Consider the following 19,594-nt stretch of genomic DNA (forward strand, 5'->3'; position numbering starts at 1 on the left):
CCATTTCCAAGTCTGTATCTCACTTGCTACTTGCTGTAATGTTTGTGTAATCTTCAAACAAAACAAACTTAGCATCTAGCAACGTCCATCTGTAAAAGAATCCCTACTGAATCTATCAATATGGAGTGCATTAAGGAAAGACATTAGCAAGTATTCCACTAATAGTTCTCTATATTATTATGGACAAACACAATTCACAGGCCTATGTAGTGCATATTGTACAGTTGAAGATTGCTTAGAGAACTCATATTACAGGTTAATACGCAAAAGTGACAACTACAACTCCCATCACATAACAATATCCATTCACAAAGTAATACTTTTTGAAAAAAAAAAAATCACACGCCAAGATCTGTCACACAAGATACTGTAATGTTATGTCATTTTCCTGAGTTTAATGTTTAATACACAAGTGATGGATTTTGACCCAATTTTACAAATGGCTATTGTACAATTGACACCTAATGAATGAGGCAATGCAGCTGTTAAGACACTTATCTCAATATTTGGGAGGACAGACAATTGGGGATATACTAAGAACTGGATAAACCTTGTTATCTTTGACCAACAATGTCACATTTTAGTCATAGATATTCATTTCTTAATTTTCAAGCATAGATAATAAATCAGTTATCTTCTATGGTGAAGTGTCATCACCGTAAATAGAAATAAATGAATCTGTTGGAGGGATGGGAAAAGTCACATTACAAATTTACAGAGCCAATTGGAAGAATATTCTAGGAGGCGGAGTTTACCAGACACATATTACCTGTTTAAGTATTTTCTTAAACATGTTGGTCACACATCTCCACCAACATTAGTTAGTTCAATTCATGCTGAGGAAGTGGGTGGAGGGTAAATGATGATTGTGGAACAGGTTGGGTTTTGGTGGTGACGATTTACAGTGTTGGTTTGGGTTTTTTGGGGTTATTTAATCTTTTTTCCTTTTCTTGTGTTGAGTAGAGTTTGTTAAGTCCCATAGTGCTCAGAGCCATTTGAACCATTTGAGTAGAGTATCATCTGCTTTTGTTTTTTGTTACTTTCCTTTAATTTTGTTTATTCAATTTGTGGGTGTATGTCCTTGTACATATGTGTTTATCTATTTCTATATAGTGTATGTGGGTATATGACTTTTGTTGGTGTCTCTCAAGGCCAGCCTTGGTTTTCTCTGGAGAAGTTTGTGTATGGTGAGTTTAGAGTCTTATTTTTATTTTGTCTCCTTTCATTTATTTCACAGTCGTTTCATATTGTTCTCTGCTTCGTGTTAGGGTTTGTTTGTTTATGTTTTTATGTTTACTGTTTACATAATACTAGTATTTCATGAATGCTACTATCAGGGGTGTTCTTTCCTCTGCAATTCATTTGTGTCCTGCAGTATGTAGGTCATTTGAAGAATAGGATACTAGTACTTCTGAAAGCTAAAAAAACGACATCCATAACGGTGGCACCCAGTACCTCAGTTGAGCTACGAATGTTGCATCCTGTTCTTTAGTTGACCTGTATAAATCAACTGAAATATAAGATACAAATTTTACGAATGTCACTTTTTTTTGTCTTCTCTAATACTAGTATCCCATTCTTCAGTTGATACTAATACTAGTGAAGTGAAAAAAATTAACACATTTAAAATATGTATCCTGTACTTTAGCTGACCTTTACTGAACAACTGAAGTACAGGATACAATCTATACATGTCAACTGAGGTATTCCACGCCAATGTTACATATGTAGCTTTTTTTGCTTTTGCCAGCATTAGTACCCTATTCTTCACTTGTCCTATAGAGGTCAACTGAATCTGTTGCACGGAGGGGAAGGGAATATGCCCCTTTTCAAATTTACAAAGACATTTGGGTGAATATTCTAAGAGGCGAACTTTGCCGGATACATATTGTCTGCTTAAGTGTTTTCTCAAATGTGTTGGGCACATGTATCTACCAAAATTTGTTAGCTAAACTCGTGCTGAGTAATGTTACATATAAATGTATGTATGTATGTATGATCTATATAGGTCATCTGTAAATTACGTTTGAAATCTGGATGGTCGTGATGCGCGTCTACGATCTGTTTTCCCGGTACTACATTCCTTTGCTCTCAACACTCATCTATGCTTTTAAATCTTTTCCATATATCATCCGTCATAACTTGTGACATCATTGATCAAAGCTGATGGGTTGTATCCCATTCTTCAGTATTCCCGAGATTTCCCTCCCTGTCCATCCTGATCTAGATTTTCCTAAAGCCTTTCAGGCAAATGCTTGGATGGTTCTTTTAGCCAGCCCACGGCAGATCATTTGCGCTATCATCATAAAAACATCTTAATACATTCTAGGCCTATATGTGTGTATGTTTGAACTATTTATTTTCATTTTATTATGATGACAAATCCTATACAATTGTGAGATGATCTCTGGATGAATAAATAAGTAAAATAAATATGGATGAGACTGATTCAGAGATCTCATTATCAGATGTACCAGCATTTGATTCAGTTTTATTAACAACGGTTGATTCTCTAATAAGAAACACTACAGCAGGCCTTTCAGAATACACAAAAATGCCATTATGATTATTAAACCCTACATTGAATAAATGATAATGTGACATCTGCAAGTACATATTCCTCTGTCTTAAAAGAAAATAATGCAGAACAGCTAGAACTGACAAGCGGAGTAAGTGATCATGATAATTCTGAAGCAAAAATATTAAAAACAGCTTGCAATACAAAATTCCTTTGCGTAAATATAAGGTCCTTAAAAAAATAAACTTCCGGAACTCCAATATTGACTGGAAGAGGTAAATTGTAGAATGCTTATGATAAATGAACATGGTTATCATGTAAGGAATTACAGTTAGAGTACAAAATGATTATGAATTATTTGCAAGTTACTAAAGGCCAAATATGAAACATGGTGGTGTGTCTCTCTACATTAATGAAACACTAAAACTAAATTATTAAATTATAGATGTAAGTGTACTTCATATAGAATCTAGCTTTGAAGTTGCTGCAGTACTATTATTAAGGCTGGATATTATAAGAGAGTCTGCATATCATCCTGCCAATCACAATGAAGAATCATTTATACAAAGTCTTCCGAAACAGTCTTGCTTCAAGTACAAAAATGGCAGAGTTTTAATGTTTGGTCACATTTATACAGATATTATTTTTAGAAATAGAACTGTAAGCAATTACTCAATACATTAAGGTCACTAAATTTTTACTATATAAATGACAAACCCATCTGTAATTTTTACATGAGTAGATAACAGTTTAATATAATCAAACTACATATTTCTGAGCATGAATTCCTTTGGATCATAAAACAGATATATGTCAGGAAAGAATAATCAGGCCCATAAATGAACAGAAGCTAAACAAACTAAAATCTATATTAACATTAATAGAATGGAATGAACTACTTATACATGATATGGATGCTAATAAGTCAACCAAAAGATATTTAGAAGTGGTAACTGAAATCTTTGAAAAAATATTCCCTAGATATCATAAGAAATATTACAAGCATAACCCGCATTCTAAACCAGGAAGTTTAAAACACTGGTACACATCACAAGGGGTAGGCTCAGATGTTATTGAATTTAAAATACATTAAAATTCAAGAGTAAGTAAGACACACATTTTTTTGTTTTCTCAAAAAAAATTCCTGCCTGCAGATACAGGCCTCCGAAGATGACACTGTGAACACCATTTTCAAGATGAGAATTTTGGAAAAAATTTTAAAATGCTGTATCTCTATAACAGTTCTAGATATTTTGTTAGAGTTTATTTTTATTTGAAAGATAATTGCTTTATGATTACAATGGTATCCTCCGTCTGGACATATCTGCCGAAGTTCTTTTACTGTCACCTTTTGAATATTTTTTATAATTTACAGATTTTTTTTCCCAAAAATGTCAATCGAGAAAAGTCAATTTTTTTTCCAGTGCTAATTTGTTTACTGAAGAGGCTTCTAAGAAAACTGAGACCATCCAGTGAGTTCTGTGTTTTTGTGAGGAATTTGCCAGTTGACAACTGCAGTGTGTTTTGTGAAAAGGACTGTTTAAAATGTCTTCTGACTGGAGCCACATGAGAGTGAAGTGTGCATATCCATAAAAGAATGATTTATGAGACAAACTAAAAAAAAAAAACAGACTTTTGTTCAGGTTGGGAGTAAGTGTTCTCATTTGAAGACTCTGTTTCAAAGTGAAGATGTTTCCTGTGACGACTTTTTGTGTTCTAAATGCTTTGGCAGAATAACAACAATGATAAAATCTGAACAAGCTGAAGCCTCCCAGGTGCAAATGAAGCAGATTTTTCACCAATAGAGGAAGAATTATATACCCGGAAACAGTTAACTACAGAGGTCAGTGTTAGTGCTGTTAAGAAACTGTGGTCAGTGAAGTCGAGTCATAAGCTCTATGCGACAAGAAAGTGCAGAGAAATTAATAAAGCTATGGATGAATTCACTACAGCAAAACTGACCACTCTCTTCAAAGTAGAAATTCCATTTTCAGAACAAAATAAACCAAAGCATTCTTGCACCTCTTGCCAGGACTTTTTCACAAATTTCAATTCAGCTGTTGAATATTGTGCATTGTACAGTGTAAAGGTGCAAGTTTTAATTATTATTCCAGAGACATTTTCAAAGAAAACAATTTTGAACCACCTTCCATCAGTATCAAAGTACATGGTAGACAAATCGAGAAATGTGAGGTGTGAAAAGGAGTCTTTGGAAGACCAGATCCCTATTATGGTCATCCAGTAGAAGCAGCTCAAGTTCAAATAGTGCAGTCATTTTATCTGGAAGATAAATGGGACTGTTCTCGCCAGAGTGCCAACAAAAAAGATACTATAACTGTTACAGCTTAAGGTCAAAAAGTTGTGAAAGTGAAGAGGTACACAACTTGCAGTATTAAAGAAACTCTTGCAGTTTATAAGAGCAACTATACAACTTCGCACATTGTGTGTACTGTACAAATTTTGGACTTATGTGGTGACTGCCCTAGAAATGAAGGACTGTCTTTACAGACACTTGGCCTGGAAGACATAGCAGATAACTCTGCAGAAATTACATATGCAACAGCAGAAATTACTTATGCAACATGGAAGGAAAATAAAGTAATTAAGAAAACTGTTGCTTTTGACAGTTTCAGTGATGAACTTGGTAAATGGTCATTGAAGGCAGTAGCACACCAGCATCTGAAGAAATTGCGACAACAACACACTGCAGAAGTAAAATGGTGTGTACAGGCTGAAGAACTATCTTTGGCACTTCACTGTGATTTTGCTGAGAACTAGTCTGCAATTCTCCCACAAGAAGTACAAGGATGTCGTCATTGGAGTAATGACCAGGTTTCAATTTTTACAGGAGTGACATATTTTCAAAGCAAGACCACAAGTGTTGCAGTAATAAGTGATGACACAGGGCACGACTCAACACGTTCTTTGTTAGCAATGCGCAAAATTCTTCAACTACAAACAAGGGCAGAGAAGATCACCATTATCTCTGATGGTGCTCCTCGTCATTTTCAAAATTGTTATCAGCTGTTTGAATTGAGACAGTCACTTGTGCCAACTGACGGGGTATACAGTGCTACTGGTCACGGCAAGGGGCCTTGTGATGGTGTAGGAGGCCTGCTGAAGCACCATGCTACAAAACATAATCTACCCAGACCAAATACAGCTGTGAATAAGAATGCTTAGGATTTTACGAGAGTTGTGAAATCTTACACATCCACAGCCCTCATTCTTCCGTCCAAAGAGGAAATCAAAGAATTCTGTGAGCAGAAAAAGAAGAAAGATCCAAACAAACTACTACTATGAAAGGAATTCAAAACACACATTTTTGGACTCAGTGTGAGGGGAGAACTCATATTGCAAGCACTTTAAACAGCAAGGAAGAATAAATTTCGTTTGTTCGGTCAACACCTCAGAAACAGCATGATAATAATCAGATTCACAACTTGACAAGGGGGATGTTTGGTGTGTGTGGGTGTGTGGGTGTGTGTGTGTGTGTGTGTGTGTGTGTGTGTGTGTGTGTGTGTGTGTGACTGGTGGATTGCAGATATTATAGACACCAGTTATGAGTTAAACAAAACTGTAGTGAACTTTATGCTACCACATGGAGCAGCTGCTGGGTATAGATTTCCAGCTCAATGACAGCAACAATCCCATCAATACTCACTTCCTATTCACAACGTTTTGAAGATTGTAACTGCTCCAGTTCCTATTGCTTCAACAGGAAGGCATCATTGTATGTGAAAGGAAGATACTGAAGCAGTGAAAAATTTTTTTATTTCATTGACTGACTAATTTCTGTCCAAAACAGAGTGCCCAGAAGTTGTATAAATTAAAACCTTTAAGTCTTTGGGCCTTTCACATACATTTTGGAATCATTTAAAGTGCTTGAGAAATGAGTCTCTTACTCATCTTTCAAATCCAAAATTATGTTAAATAAGGGTAGGTTTTGATTTTTATGAGACTGTTATGTGATAATAAAAAAAGGTTTTATGTATGGCAAAAATTTCAATTGTTTATAAAACCTGTTCAACCCAAAAGTGGAAGCTCTCATTTTCACGCAATGTAGAACTATATGGCACTAATCAACAGAAAAATAATCAAAATTTTATGGATTGGCATTTTGAAAAAAAAAAATTTCCCATAAATTACAAAAAAGTTCAGAATTCTATAGTAAAATAATTTTGACAGATAAGCCCAAATGGAGGATTTCTTTGTAATACTGAAACAATTATATTTCAAATAATATTTAAAAAAAAAACTAGAACTGTTTCAGAGATACAGCATTTTAAATTTTTTTCCAAACTATGCATCTTCAAAATGGTGCGTACAGTGTCATCTTTAGAGGGCTGTATCTCGGAGCAGAAATTGTTTTGGAGAAAACAAAAAAATACGTGTTCTTTACTTAGTCTTTCATTCTAGCATATGCTAAATTCAATAACATCTGAGACTATGAAAGTAAAATTTTTTTCCTAGCCTGCCTGAATTGATATGGACTATGCCAGATAGGTATAAACACAAGACCATAAACAAGCACTACAAGTTTTTAGTCTTCAGTTACTTATTTTAATATTTGCTTTAAAAGGATCTTATTAGTGGCTTCACATTAATCTCAGTCTTTGTTCCTGTGTTACTGACTCTAGTGGTCTGTTATTCATGAATATGCATACGCCATTCATCCAAGCCTCGTGCCTCAATAGTGTGTTTACATTTTGCGGCATGCAGTTGCAGCTGTAGTTCTTATTAAGCTAAGTATTGACAAAGTTATTTGTGTGCTGTTATACAGTTACTAAATTTAATAGTTTTCAGCGGTGTTTCATTCTGTTTTGTGGCAAAATAACAATTTAATAAATTTTTGGAAACATTCACTTGCTGTGTTTTTTTAGTTTTCTGTGTGTTGAAGTTGTTTAGTAAATTTTGTGCTTTATTTTTCAGCAAGTGTCTCTTTTTGTTTCTAGTGAAATAATTCAGTAAAATTTTTATTCACTGTTTTAACTTTGTTGAGTGTTCCAGTGGCTGCTTGAATTTTTTTGTTTTAGTTAATTCTTTTGTGAAGTTTTGTTGATATTGGTATTAGCTATGGTGTAGTAGTATTAATACAAGTAGTAAGTGGTTGCTTTCTTAGAAGACAGAGAATTTTGAGACCCCTATTGCTACTATAAATAGTCCTACTGGTATAACTGAACTTACGTAACATAGACACACAGTTTTTTCCAGTGGGCTCTGTCATTTGTTTGTGAATAGTGGGTTACAGTGTGGTATTTGCTCAAAGTATTTTCATTGGGGCGGGAGATGCAGTGGCGAAGACAGAGGGCAGTCTACTGAGATCCTCTCCTGGGAATGCAGAATCTGTAGTAGAAGCAAGTTGATACTAGAGCAGGAGGGTAAGATCTGTGCCCTTCAGGTGCAGTTACAATGCACAAAGGAGGAACTAGATAGGTTGAGGGGCGTGAAGGGTGGTGGGGAATGGGTACTGGCAGTTGGCAAGAAGGCAGCTAGGAGGAGGAGGTATGCTTTGCGTATATGCAATGGGAACTGGCAGTTGGCAAGAAGGCAGCTAGAAGGAGGAGGTATACTTTGTGTATATGCAATAGATTTCATCAACTGTCAGAGTTGAGTCGAGAGGAGCCTCTTGTAGCTGTAGATGTAGGGAACATGCAGCAGTCCTCAGCAGTTAGGAGTCCTAGGTCAGTTGCAAAGCCGAACAGAAACAAGAAGGTTCTGCTGCTAGGTAGTTCACACGGTAGATGTGTGGGACAGTAGTTGCAGAAAGTGTTGGGGAGTGAGTACCAGGTCACCAGCATTATGAAGCCTACTGCAGAGTTGGCTCAAATAACTGACAGCATAGGGGAGTTATTTAGGAATTTTACAAAGGAAGGATTGATAGTGGGTTGAGCAGGGACGGGAAATATGATGTAGGTGGTGACCCGGTAAAGATTGCTACTCAAACCAGTGGTACTAATGTGCATTTCGTACAATTGTTTCAGCATCATGATTGGCCTCATCTTAATGCAGCTGTTAGGCACGTTAACATGGGACTGGAGAGGGCACTGATAGCAGAGGGCATAGGTCACACTTCAGTGGTGAAAGTTGGGTCTATGAGTAGATCGGGTTTCACTCAGCATGGAATGCACCTCAATAGATATTCGAAGGGGAGGCTGGCAAAGCATGTAGGTGACAATATAGTGGATGGTGGTGGGATCAGTGACGGAAAAATTCCTGTAGTAGTTGGTGTTAGAGCTGCGCCTTTTTAGACTGAAGTTAGCTGATAGGTATACTTGCTAAAAGGAAGTTCCTCTAACAGAGTGCTCACTTTCAGAGGATATCATGTTTCCAAGTAGAGAAGGAATTAGCATATTTCATCAAAATATATGAGGTATTAGAAATAAAGTTAGTGAACTGCTTATAGATGTTCACTCTGAAATTATTCATATGTCAAAGCACCACTTAAATAATTTGATGATTCAGAGGCTTCCTTCATGAGGATACAAATTAGCTGACTGTTTTTGAAGTTCCTTGTGGGGTGGGGGAGTCGCTATGTAAGTAAAAAACAGTATTCCATTTGAGTCCATAGACGTATCACAACTCTGCACTGAACAGATAGTTCAAGGTTGTGCAGGGGCAGTTGAATTTAGTGAAACTAAACTTCTAATTGTTGTTGTTTGTAGGTCCCCTAACTCTGACTTGAGAGCATTTCTGTTTATGATAGAGAGTATTCCTGATTCACTTTGTAAGAAGTACCAGAAATATAAATTTTGTATATGATGGTGCAAGACAAATTCATATGATCTGATGCAGACTGTGCTTTTTCCAACTATGGTGCAGGGGAACAGTGGCACAACCATAGTCAATATTTTTATTCATTCTTCATTACTAGATGGGCATTCTGTTAGTAAAAGGGTGAATGGTCTTTCAGGCCACAATGCACAAATTTTAACACTAAAAGGCTTTTGTACTTGAACAAAAGTAACATGCAACTAAAAACTATGTAGGAAAGTTAATCCAACAGCAACAGAGAGTTTTTTTATACCTTGTCAAGGAACAAGAGTGGCAGGATGTTTACAGTGCTAATAACATAGACGACAAATATAATGTTTTGCTTAACACATTTCTCATGCTCTCTGAGAGTTGCTTTCCATTAGAATGTTCTCAACGAAGTACAAGCAGTAATAGGTAGCCCTAGTGGCTGAACAGTGGGATTAGGATATCATGTAGAACAAAGCAGGAATTATATCAAAATGTTACAAGTAGTCTCAATCAAGCTACAGTATCCCATTACAATCATTATTGTGAGGTGCTTAAAAATGTTATTAGGAAGGAAAGAGCTTATGATATGCAAATAGAATAGCCAATTCACAGGATAAAATTAAAACCATATCATCAGCTGTGAAGGAATTGTCAGGTCAGCAGCACAAGGTCAACGACATAAAATCAGTTTGTAGTAAAAATATTTCTGTTACTGGTCAGATATATGTACAGTATTCAAGAATCACAATCATTTTCTTAGCATTGCTGGTGAATTAAATAAAAACTTAGTTTCTACAAAGAATCATATAACTCTCTTGGAAAATGCCTTTCCGAGACTGATGTCTGAAATACTCCTCTGTGATACTGACAAGGGGGAGATTGAGGCAATAATTAAATCATTAAAGACTAAGGGTTCTCATGGATATGATGGAGTACCTAGCAAAATATTAAAGTACTGTGCTGCACATGTTAGCTCTGTATTTAGCCATACTTGTAATTTTTCCTTTAGGAATGGTGAGTTTCCTGAACGATTAAAGTACTCAGTAGTGAAGCCGCTTTACAGAAAGGGAGAAAGGAATAATGTAAACAATTTTAGACCTATTTATATTCCATCAATGTTTGCTAAAGTTATTGACAACACTGTGTATGTAAGGATAATTTATCATTTTATATCACGATTTGCGTGGTTCATGGTGTGGGTTCCTGTAGTCATGTCCTAGTTCATGAACCAAGGGCAATATATGAGTGGCCAAGTACGTGGTCCCGACAGTCAAGATACCAGTTACTTTGGAAGAAGGCTGGGCATCTCTGACATATTCTGAGTCGTGGTCACCTTTGTGCTCATACGGCAAAGACTACCTAATCCACTGGTTAGTCCCTCAACGAACAGAAGGGTATGAAAAGGTCATGGGTAGATTTGGAGAGGATATGGAGGCCAACAGGAACCGGAAACAACTCTTGGATTTCTGTGCCAGTATGGGCTTAGTAATCACAAACTCCTTTTTTAAACATAAGAATATTCACCGGTATACTTGGGAAGACAGGGGAACCAGATCTGTCATTGACTATATAATAACAGATCAGGAATTCAGAAAGGCTGTGAGGGACACACGTGTATTCAGGGGATTCTTTGATGACACTGATCATTATTTAATCTGCAGTGAAATTGGGATTGTGAGGCCAAAAGTGCAGCAGGCCAGGTCCATATGTAAGAGGATAAGAGTGGAGAAACTTCAGGATAAGGAAATCAGGCACAAGGACGTAACAGTGATCTCAGAAAGGTACCAGTTAGTTGAATGTAGTCAATTACAGTCATTGGAAAAGGAATGGACAAGGTACAGGGACACAGTACTAGAAGTGGCTAAAGAATGTCTTGGAACAGTAGTGTGTAAAAGTAGAATGAAGCAAACAGCTTAGTGGAATGACATAGTCAAGGCAGCCTGTAAAAGGAAAAAGAAGGCGTATCAAAAATGGCTACATACTAGAACTCAGGTAGACAGAGAAAGTTATGTTGAAGAAAGAAACAAAGTCAAACAGATAATTGTAGCATCTAAGAAGAAATCTTGGGAAGACTTTGGAAACAGGTTGGAGACTGTGTGTCAAGCTACTGGAAAACCATTCTGGAGTGTAATTAACAGTCTTCGAAAGGGAGGTAAGAAGGAAATGACAAGTATTTTGAACAGGTCAGGAAAACTGCTGGTGAATCCGGTGGATGCCTTGGGCACATGGAGGGAATATTTTGAAGAGTTGCTCAATGTAGGTGAAAATACGATCAGTTATGTTTCAGATTTCGAGGTAGAATGGGATAGGAATGATGATGGAAATAGGATCACATTTGAGGAAGTGGAGAAAATGGTCAATAGATTGTAGTGCAATAAAGCAGCTGAGGCGGATGAAATTAAGTCGGAATTCATCAAATATAGTGGACTGTCAGGTCTTAAATGGTTACACAGGATAATTGAAATGGCCTGGGAGTCGGAACAGGTTCCATCAGAGTGGAAAAAAGCAATAATCACACCAATCTTTAAACATGGAAAGAGAAAAGATTGTAACAACTATAGAGGTATCTCTTTAACCAGCGTTGTGGGTAAAATCTTATCAGGTAATGTTGAAAGGAAAGTGCGAGTATTAGTTGAGGACCAATTAGATGAAAATCAGTGTGGGTTTAGGCTTCTTAGAGGTTGTCAGGACCAGATCTTTAGCTTACGGCGAATAATGGAGAAGTGTTATGAGTGGAACAGGGAATTGTATCTATGCTTTATAGATCTAGAAAAGGCATATGACCGGGTTCCTAGGAAGAAGTTATTGTCTGTTCTATGAGATTATGGAAAAGGAGACAAACTTTTGCAAGCAATTAAAGGTCTTTAAATGGATAGTCAGGCAGCAGTTAGAGTTGACGATAAATTGAGTTTATGGTTCAGAGTAGTTTCAGGGGTAAGACAAGGCTGCAAGCTGTCTCCACTGTTGTTCATATTATTTATGGATCATATGTTGAAAACAATAGACTGGCTGGGTGAGATTAAGATATGTGAACACAAAATAAGCAGTCTTGCATATGCGGATGACTTGTTGTGATGGGAGATTCGATTGAAAGTCTGCAAAGTAATATTTCGGAGCTAGATCAGAAATGTAAGGACTATGGTATGAAGATTAGCATCTCCAAAACGAAGGTAATGCCAGTGGGAAAGAAATATAAATGGATTGAGTGCTAAATAGGAGGAACAAAGTTAGAACAGGCGGACGGTTTCAAGTACTTAGGATGCATATTCTCACAGGATGGCAACATACTGAAAGAACTGGAAGCGAGGTGTAGCAAAGCTAATGCAGTGAGTGCTCAGCTACGATCTACTCTCTTCTGCAAGAAGGAAGTCAGTACCAAGACTAAGTTATGTGTGCACCGTTCAATCTTTCGACCAACTTTGTTGTGTGGGAGCGAAAGCTGGGTGGATTCAGGTTACCTTATCAACAAGGTTGAGGTTACGGATATGAAAGTAGCTAGGATGATTGCAGATACTAGTAGATGGAAACAATGGCAGGAGGGTGTCCACCATGAGGAAATCAAAGAAAAACTGGGAATGAACTCTATAGATGTAGCAGTCAGAGCGAACAGTCTTAGATGGTGGGGTCATGTTACACGCATGGAAGAAGCAAGGTTACCCAAGAGACTCATGGGTTCAGCAGTAGAGGGTAGGAGGAGTCAGGGCAGACCAAGGAGAAGGTACCTGGATTCGGTTAAGAATGATTTTGAAGTAATAGGTTTAACATCAGAAGAGGCACCAATATTAGTACTGAATAGGGGATCATGGAGGAATTTTATAAGGGAGCTATGCTCCAGACTGAATGCTGAAAGGCATAATCAGTCTTAAATGATGATGATATAACAATTTGCTATCCAATGTAAAGTTTGGCTTTAGAAGTCGTTTAACAATTGAAAATGCTATATTCTCTTTTCTCTGTGAGGTACTGGATGGGTTAAACAAAAGGTTTCAAATGCTTGGCATGTTTTTTTTTTTTTTTTTTTTTTTTTTTTTTTTTTTTTTTTTTTTTTTAATTTAACTAAGGCATTTGATTGTGTTGATCACAAAATATTGCCCCCGAAGTTGGACCATTACGGAATACAGGGAGCAGCTCACAATTTGTTCACCTTTTGATTCAGCATTCAGCAACAGACAGCAAAGGGTCATTATTCACAATGTTGAGAATGGTTGTGATGTGGGGTCTGAGTGGGGTACAGTCAAGTGGGAGGTGCCCCAGGAATCAGTGTTGGGGCCACTCCTGTTCCTTATTTATATAAATGATATGCCCTCCAGTATTACAGGTAGCAAAGGATGTTGTGAGCAACATTGGCTCTACATCTACATCTACATTCATACTCCGCAAGCCACCCAACGGTGTGTGGCGGAGGGCACTTTACGTGCCACTGTCATTACCTCCCTTTTCTGTTCCAGTCTTTTAGCAACGCACCTCTCATTTCGATCAATGCAAAGTGGAGGGTGCTGAGGTCTTCTGGTATGCAATTTAATACTAGGTTTACAAATGAACAATCTTTACTGATATATACATACAAAACTTGCCGAATTAATTACAGTTTCATTTCGAAATCACAATTTACATCAGAACATCAATATAAACAAAACTTATTTATTAAAAGTGGTGCACTATCTAGTTGCATCCACTGCAGAGCTCACATGTATCTGAAAGTTATTTTAAAAGAATACTATGGAGCAAGGAAAAATAACTGACTAAAAACCAATACTAAGCAGGATGCATCATCAAAACATATCAGAAAAAAGGTTTTAAAGTGTAATAAATAGTACTGTTCTCAAAATCTATCCCTGATAAATAATTTAACTAATTAATGTTCAATGTTTATTAACAAGATCATAAGTTTCATACATGTCCACTTTAGATGGAGTATGGAGAAAATGTACAATGAGAAAAATTAATATGGGCTCCACATTTGATGTTAAAAGTAATCAAAACCTGGTGCCTTCTTCGCATTCTGCACCACACATTGTTATTTTTCTTGTTCTTTGAAGATCACAACACTAGTAGCTCCAACCTTAAGTTAGGATTAGAATGGGAGGGCAATGCTATGATAAGTAAATTAAGATGGAACCATGAGACAGCAATGATCAAGTAAACTGGATACAAGATAATGGCAGCAAAATATTTTTACTAACTATATCTGACTTGCATACACAATAAGGGCATACCAAAAGGTGACAGAAGGACAGAGGAACTTCCTGTGACCGGGCATAAAGTAAGTTCCAACATACAATTTCCAAGCCTTTCCTGCCTTGACTGATCAAGTCTCTCGAAATATTTCAACAACATATCACATTTTAAAAAGAAGAAAATCATAGCTAAGTCTAACACCACAAAATAAATCAGGCATTCTTCTTCATTAAAACCACAGAAGCTTAAGTGAAAATTATTCTGTTTAAAATAACGCAGTTCATGACATAAGTTCATGGCCTGTAGAAAATAAACACTAAATCACAGTAAGACTCAGTTTTTACAGTTTCTAACATAGAATTCAGCAAAAACAGAAGTTTTAATTTCACAGAATGGGCATATGATTACTGAAACTGAACAGTTCAAATTTCTAAGTGTTCAGATGGACAGTAAACTGTCGTGGAAAGCCCACATTTGGGATCTTGTTCAAAGAGTTAATGCTGCCGTTTTTACTATTTGAATGGTATCTGAAGTGAGCGATTGTTCGGCACAAAAATTAGTCTACTTTGCTTATGTTGTATGGTATTATATTGTGGGGTAACTCTTCCCATTCTAAAAGGATATTTTTGGTTCAGAAACGGTCAGTTCGGGCAATAAGTGGTGTAAGTTCACGAACCTCCTGCTGACCCCTGTTCACGAGTCTGGGTATTTTGACATTGGCCTCTCAATATATATATATTCCTTACTGTCATTTCTTGTTAACAATATTAGCTTATTCCCAAGAATAAGCAGCTTTCACTCGGTTAATACACGGCAAAAATCAAACCTGTATTTGGATCCGACATCCTTAACTCTTATGCAGAAAGGTGTGCAGTATACTGCCGTATCCATAATAAGCTACCACAGGAATTCAAAATGTCAGCAAAATTCCACACACTTTCACATCGAAACTGAAGAGTTTCCTCATGGGTCACCCCTTCTATTCTGTTGAGGACTTCCTTGAAAAATTAAGCTGATTCTTATGTTATATAGTTGATTGTGTTTACTTAAATTTATGACTTGACTCTTTTTGGGTTCACAAACATTTTATTTTATGTTATTGCTTTTATGTTGTAATTTCATGTACTGACGCATTCCATGACCTTGGAGATTTGCTCCTCAATTTGGTCCTAAAGAACTTGACGTGCAAATAAAATAAAATAAATATCTACAGTCAAGATAGCACTATACTACAAGAGACAGCTCAATGCAAGGCCAGTGATGGATATATTCTTAACTTTTTAAATAACGTAAACCAGCATGGAAAAGCATCAAAGCTGAAATAAATTGACAAAAGATAGATTACAGTATCCCAGTTCCTCCTGATACACCTAATAAATTCTTTGCAGAGTCTAAAGTAGACACCAACATTAAGGTTAACATGAGCAAGACTGATTACTGCAACCATTACCCAATTAAGCATCTGAATGTTTTAAATGGAGTCACGTAACTTGCTCACATGTCAGTGAAGCAATAACTAAATCCAGTAATTCCTGGCTTGAAGACCATATGGCTTTTCTAATTTTTCATAATCAAGCCAGTCGATAAGTTAGGTAGCACAGCAATTACCAACTCATTTCACTAATCCGAATTATTTATAAAATAACAGCACTGGACACCCCATCAGATGAACCAATATTTTGAATATAATAACCTAATCTGCCCTGAACAGTGTGGCTTTCAATCCACCTACTCTACTCCGAAAGCAATTGACAGGACCATAACAAACATTTTAACAAACTACCTAAAAATGCACATTCAGTGTTCCTGAATATATTTAACAGTGTAATAACGGAGTGGATAAAAAGTAAGCATTCTATACAGCGAAGGAATTTCAAGAATGTACAATAGATGACAAGATACAATACAGTTTTGAGATGGGAGTACACAAAACTATAAACCATAATATTTTATGAAGCTAACAGTGTGATATATTGATTTACTTTGTCATATTGTATAAGACTTTGTGATTATTATAATTATTTGCAAATTATTTAGCTATAAAAAGACATTGATGTGATATGCTGATTCATTGTGGCATACTATATTAGGTTTGAAAGAAATTGATCAGTTTGTATAATAATTTCATTCCTAACGAAGTTACCCAAGTAAAAGCCTGCTTCAGACATAATTGGGGAAGTTACGAAGATTGAGTTTAACATCCCATCAACATTGATTTCATTAGAGATGGAGCACAAGCTCAGAAACAGCCATGCCTTTCAAAGGAACCATCCTGGAACTTGCCTGGACCGATTTAGGGAAATCATGGGAAGCCTACATCTGGATGGCCAGAAGTTGGTTTAAACCATCACCTTCCTGAATGAGAACCCAGTATAATTAGGTAAGGATCCTTGTAAAATCACTGTAATTTGAAACTCTAAGTGTATATGAATTTTATACAACACTGAATGCATGTAAACACGTTGAAAGATGAATAATTGTTCTATTTTACAAGCTAGACCGTCACACAAATTTTTATCTAAAAGTGCATCATGCATCTATATGATAGACATAATAATGTATATTTTTTAAAAAAATTTAATGTGTTGCTCGTAGTATGAGGAAAAATTGTGACTACAGGACCTACCATTACAATACAATAAAATGAAACTCGGATGTTACCTCAATCAAAACATGTTTGTGTCAGAAAGGTTCATACTAACCAATATAGAAATAAAATTGTTTAACAAATTACTACAAAGCATAAAATGTATACTACCTAAATAACAGTGTATTTGAATTATGGATAGGGAAAACCTAAGGTATCACTGTTTTTAATCAATGAGTGAAAGTGAATGTTAGCAAACATGAATATTCTAGTTTACGTTGAATGTCCGACTTCATCTAGTACATCGTACTGCATATGATCAAATGGGCAGCTGGAACGCCTGACAAGAGGTGACTTTTAAGACTGATTAAAAATTAATTACATTTAGTAATGTAAGCCATGATTGTTTGAACGTATGCGATTTCTGTAAAGTTATTACTTATCTTACCGTTTCTTCCGCTACTTGACATTTTACAGGTGGTAAATCCTTGGTGCTTTTGATCGTCGCCTTTGGTACTGTTTGAGCTGTTTTACGGATTTCATTTGCCAAGCATAAGGTTGTGTACAATTCTGGGACAGCATATTTATGCGGAGGTTCGCCTAGGTCACTAGTTTTACTGCTTGTTGTTGAATACAAACTATGGACATCGACACGTTGGGATAGTCCCTTATGTCGGCTGACTGATACTGGTTGCTCGACATTTCTAACTAACGATTTTTTCGCCTGAGATTTCTTGGGCGATTTTTTAATTGCTCCAGTTCTTGAACTACAGCTATGCCGTGATACGGAGTTTGATCTAACGGGTATCCGAGACGGAACTGACACTTGTTGTGTATTAAGTTTTATGTCATCTTTGAAAGTCACACGCTTCTCACTTTTTGCGCCAATTTCCTTATTTGAAGCCATAACTACAACAAAAATGTCATTTACAAAAACGTTACTTGCTATACTAGTATTTTAAACACACTGATGCAAAAGAACAACAACAACCCATCTTCCACTGTTCCCGCGAAAACAAAATACAAACAGTAAACATACACCGCAGTGAATAATTATGGAGATGAAAATTTGTCGATCAAAACCTTCGAGCTTCGACTATAAATCTATGGTCGAAGATCAGAACGGAGTACACAACTACTATACAACACGAGGCATTGAAATAGCTATGTTTAATGCCTTGTCTACACAACTGGTATTTAATTGAACCTGAATGCCTAAATTATTCTACAAATATTGTTTGCAACATGCGTACCGACAGAGATGGAGGTAAAAAAGTTTTACGTCCGTAGTAACAGAAGACATTTTCGTTCTATAGTCAAGAGAAGTTAGCAAGAAAATGTTTCGGAAATGGCCCCGTCAACAAAAATAGTTTAAAAACTGGCTCTATGCACTATGGGACTTAACATCTGAGGCCATCTGTCCCCTTAGACGTAGAACTTCTTAAACCTAACTAACTTTAGGACATCACACACATCCATGCCCGAGGCAGGATTCGAACGTGCGTCCGCAGCAGCCTTGTGGCTCTGGACTGATGCGCCTTGAACCGCTCGGCCACGTCACCCGGCTCCCTGTCAACGAATTTATACGAAGACTGTTTGTCGGTGAACACGCTAAGCTCTAAAACTACTAGCACAAAAGTAGAAATAAACTTCCATTTCATGTTAAATCATTCACTGGAGATATGACTTAATTTAAAAGACAGCTGAAACTTTATCTTTCTAATAGTTCTTTCGGGATATTCCATATAAAGTGGGCAGATTTGTAAGTTTTATAACTTAAAAATTTGGTACTTTTTATATATTGTTTGATACGACTGAACTTTTTACTGTATGGCAACAATGTTTGTTGCTCATTATTGCTTTCCCTCCATAATTTTTATACTGTCTTATATTTTTCATGCAATGGCGCAGTGTTAGTTATTGGAGATTTTGGGCCACGATTTCAACTAATTGGCAGGTAAGAATTAGCATATCGTTATTTGTATTACTGTTATATACCTTCTTGTATTGCGTAAACGGTATAAAACTTAAGTAGGTAAATTCCAAGTTAGGATAAATAACATAATACAACAGCATGAACTTTCATGTAACGTGAGTCATTTTCATGTAATTAAGTTTTTATATTAAGAGGAATGTTAGAGCTAACTTGTTCAGTTATTTACTTCTTTGTGTAACGTGAGTCACGTTATCTCGAGTCACAGTTATATTTTTTTAAGGTTACAGGAACAGAGTGCTCATAACAGCAGCGGAAAGACAAAAAATGAGATAGGAAAAGTTAAAGAGCGAAGAAAAATATGAAAAATTGAAGAGGAGGCATCTGGAAGAAGCTACAAAAGTCAATAGAAGCATAAACTAAAGTTTCTACATTTGTGTGCACACAAGCAATGACTTTTTTTGAAGAAAGAAGAGCTGAAACTAGGGAGAGAGTTAGAAAACATACGTTTCTTGCCATCTTCACCATGATGTAAAGTCGTAGTTGTTCGTGAACTATTCAGTGACTTGTGTGGAAATTCATCCATTGGAAAGTTTGAAAGACCCAGTCATGGCAGTAGATACAATATATAGAA

The 19,594-nt window shown here is 36.4% G+C and overlaps 1 protein-coding gene and 1 long non-coding RNA gene across 3 annotated transcripts in view; one reads left to right on the forward strand and one right to left on the reverse strand.

Moving 5' to 3' along the window:
- The window catches only part of LOC126334951 (uncharacterized), a 31,738-nt gene extending 13,450 nt beyond the window's left edge, over window positions 1-18,288 (reverse strand). For both annotated transcript variants that reach the window (XM_049997697.1, XM_049997698.1), the window contains exon 1: window positions 17,476-18,288. In XM_049997697.1, the coding sequence (XP_049853654.1) occupies window positions 17,476-17,934 (459 nt within the window). In that variant the 5' untranslated portion in view covers window positions 17,935-18,288. The remainder of the gene's footprint in view (window positions 1-17,475) is intronic.
- Window positions 18,289-18,306: 18 nt separating this feature from the next.
- Window positions 18,307-19,341, forward strand: LOC126334952 (uncharacterized). Its single transcript, XR_007564791.1, has 3 exons — window positions 18,307-18,789; window positions 18,939-18,984; window positions 19,244-19,341. It is a non-coding gene; the product is annotated as an uncharacterized LOC126334952 (long non-coding RNA).
- The last annotated feature ends 253 nt before the right edge of the window (window positions 19,342-19,594 follow it).

The sequence above is a fragment of the Schistocerca gregaria genome, chromosome 2 (genome assembly GCF_023897955.1).
Source record: "Schistocerca gregaria isolate iqSchGreg1 chromosome 2, iqSchGreg1.2, whole genome shotgun sequence".
Classification (NCBI taxonomy): domain Eukaryota; kingdom Metazoa; phylum Arthropoda; class Insecta; order Orthoptera; family Acrididae; genus Schistocerca; species Schistocerca gregaria.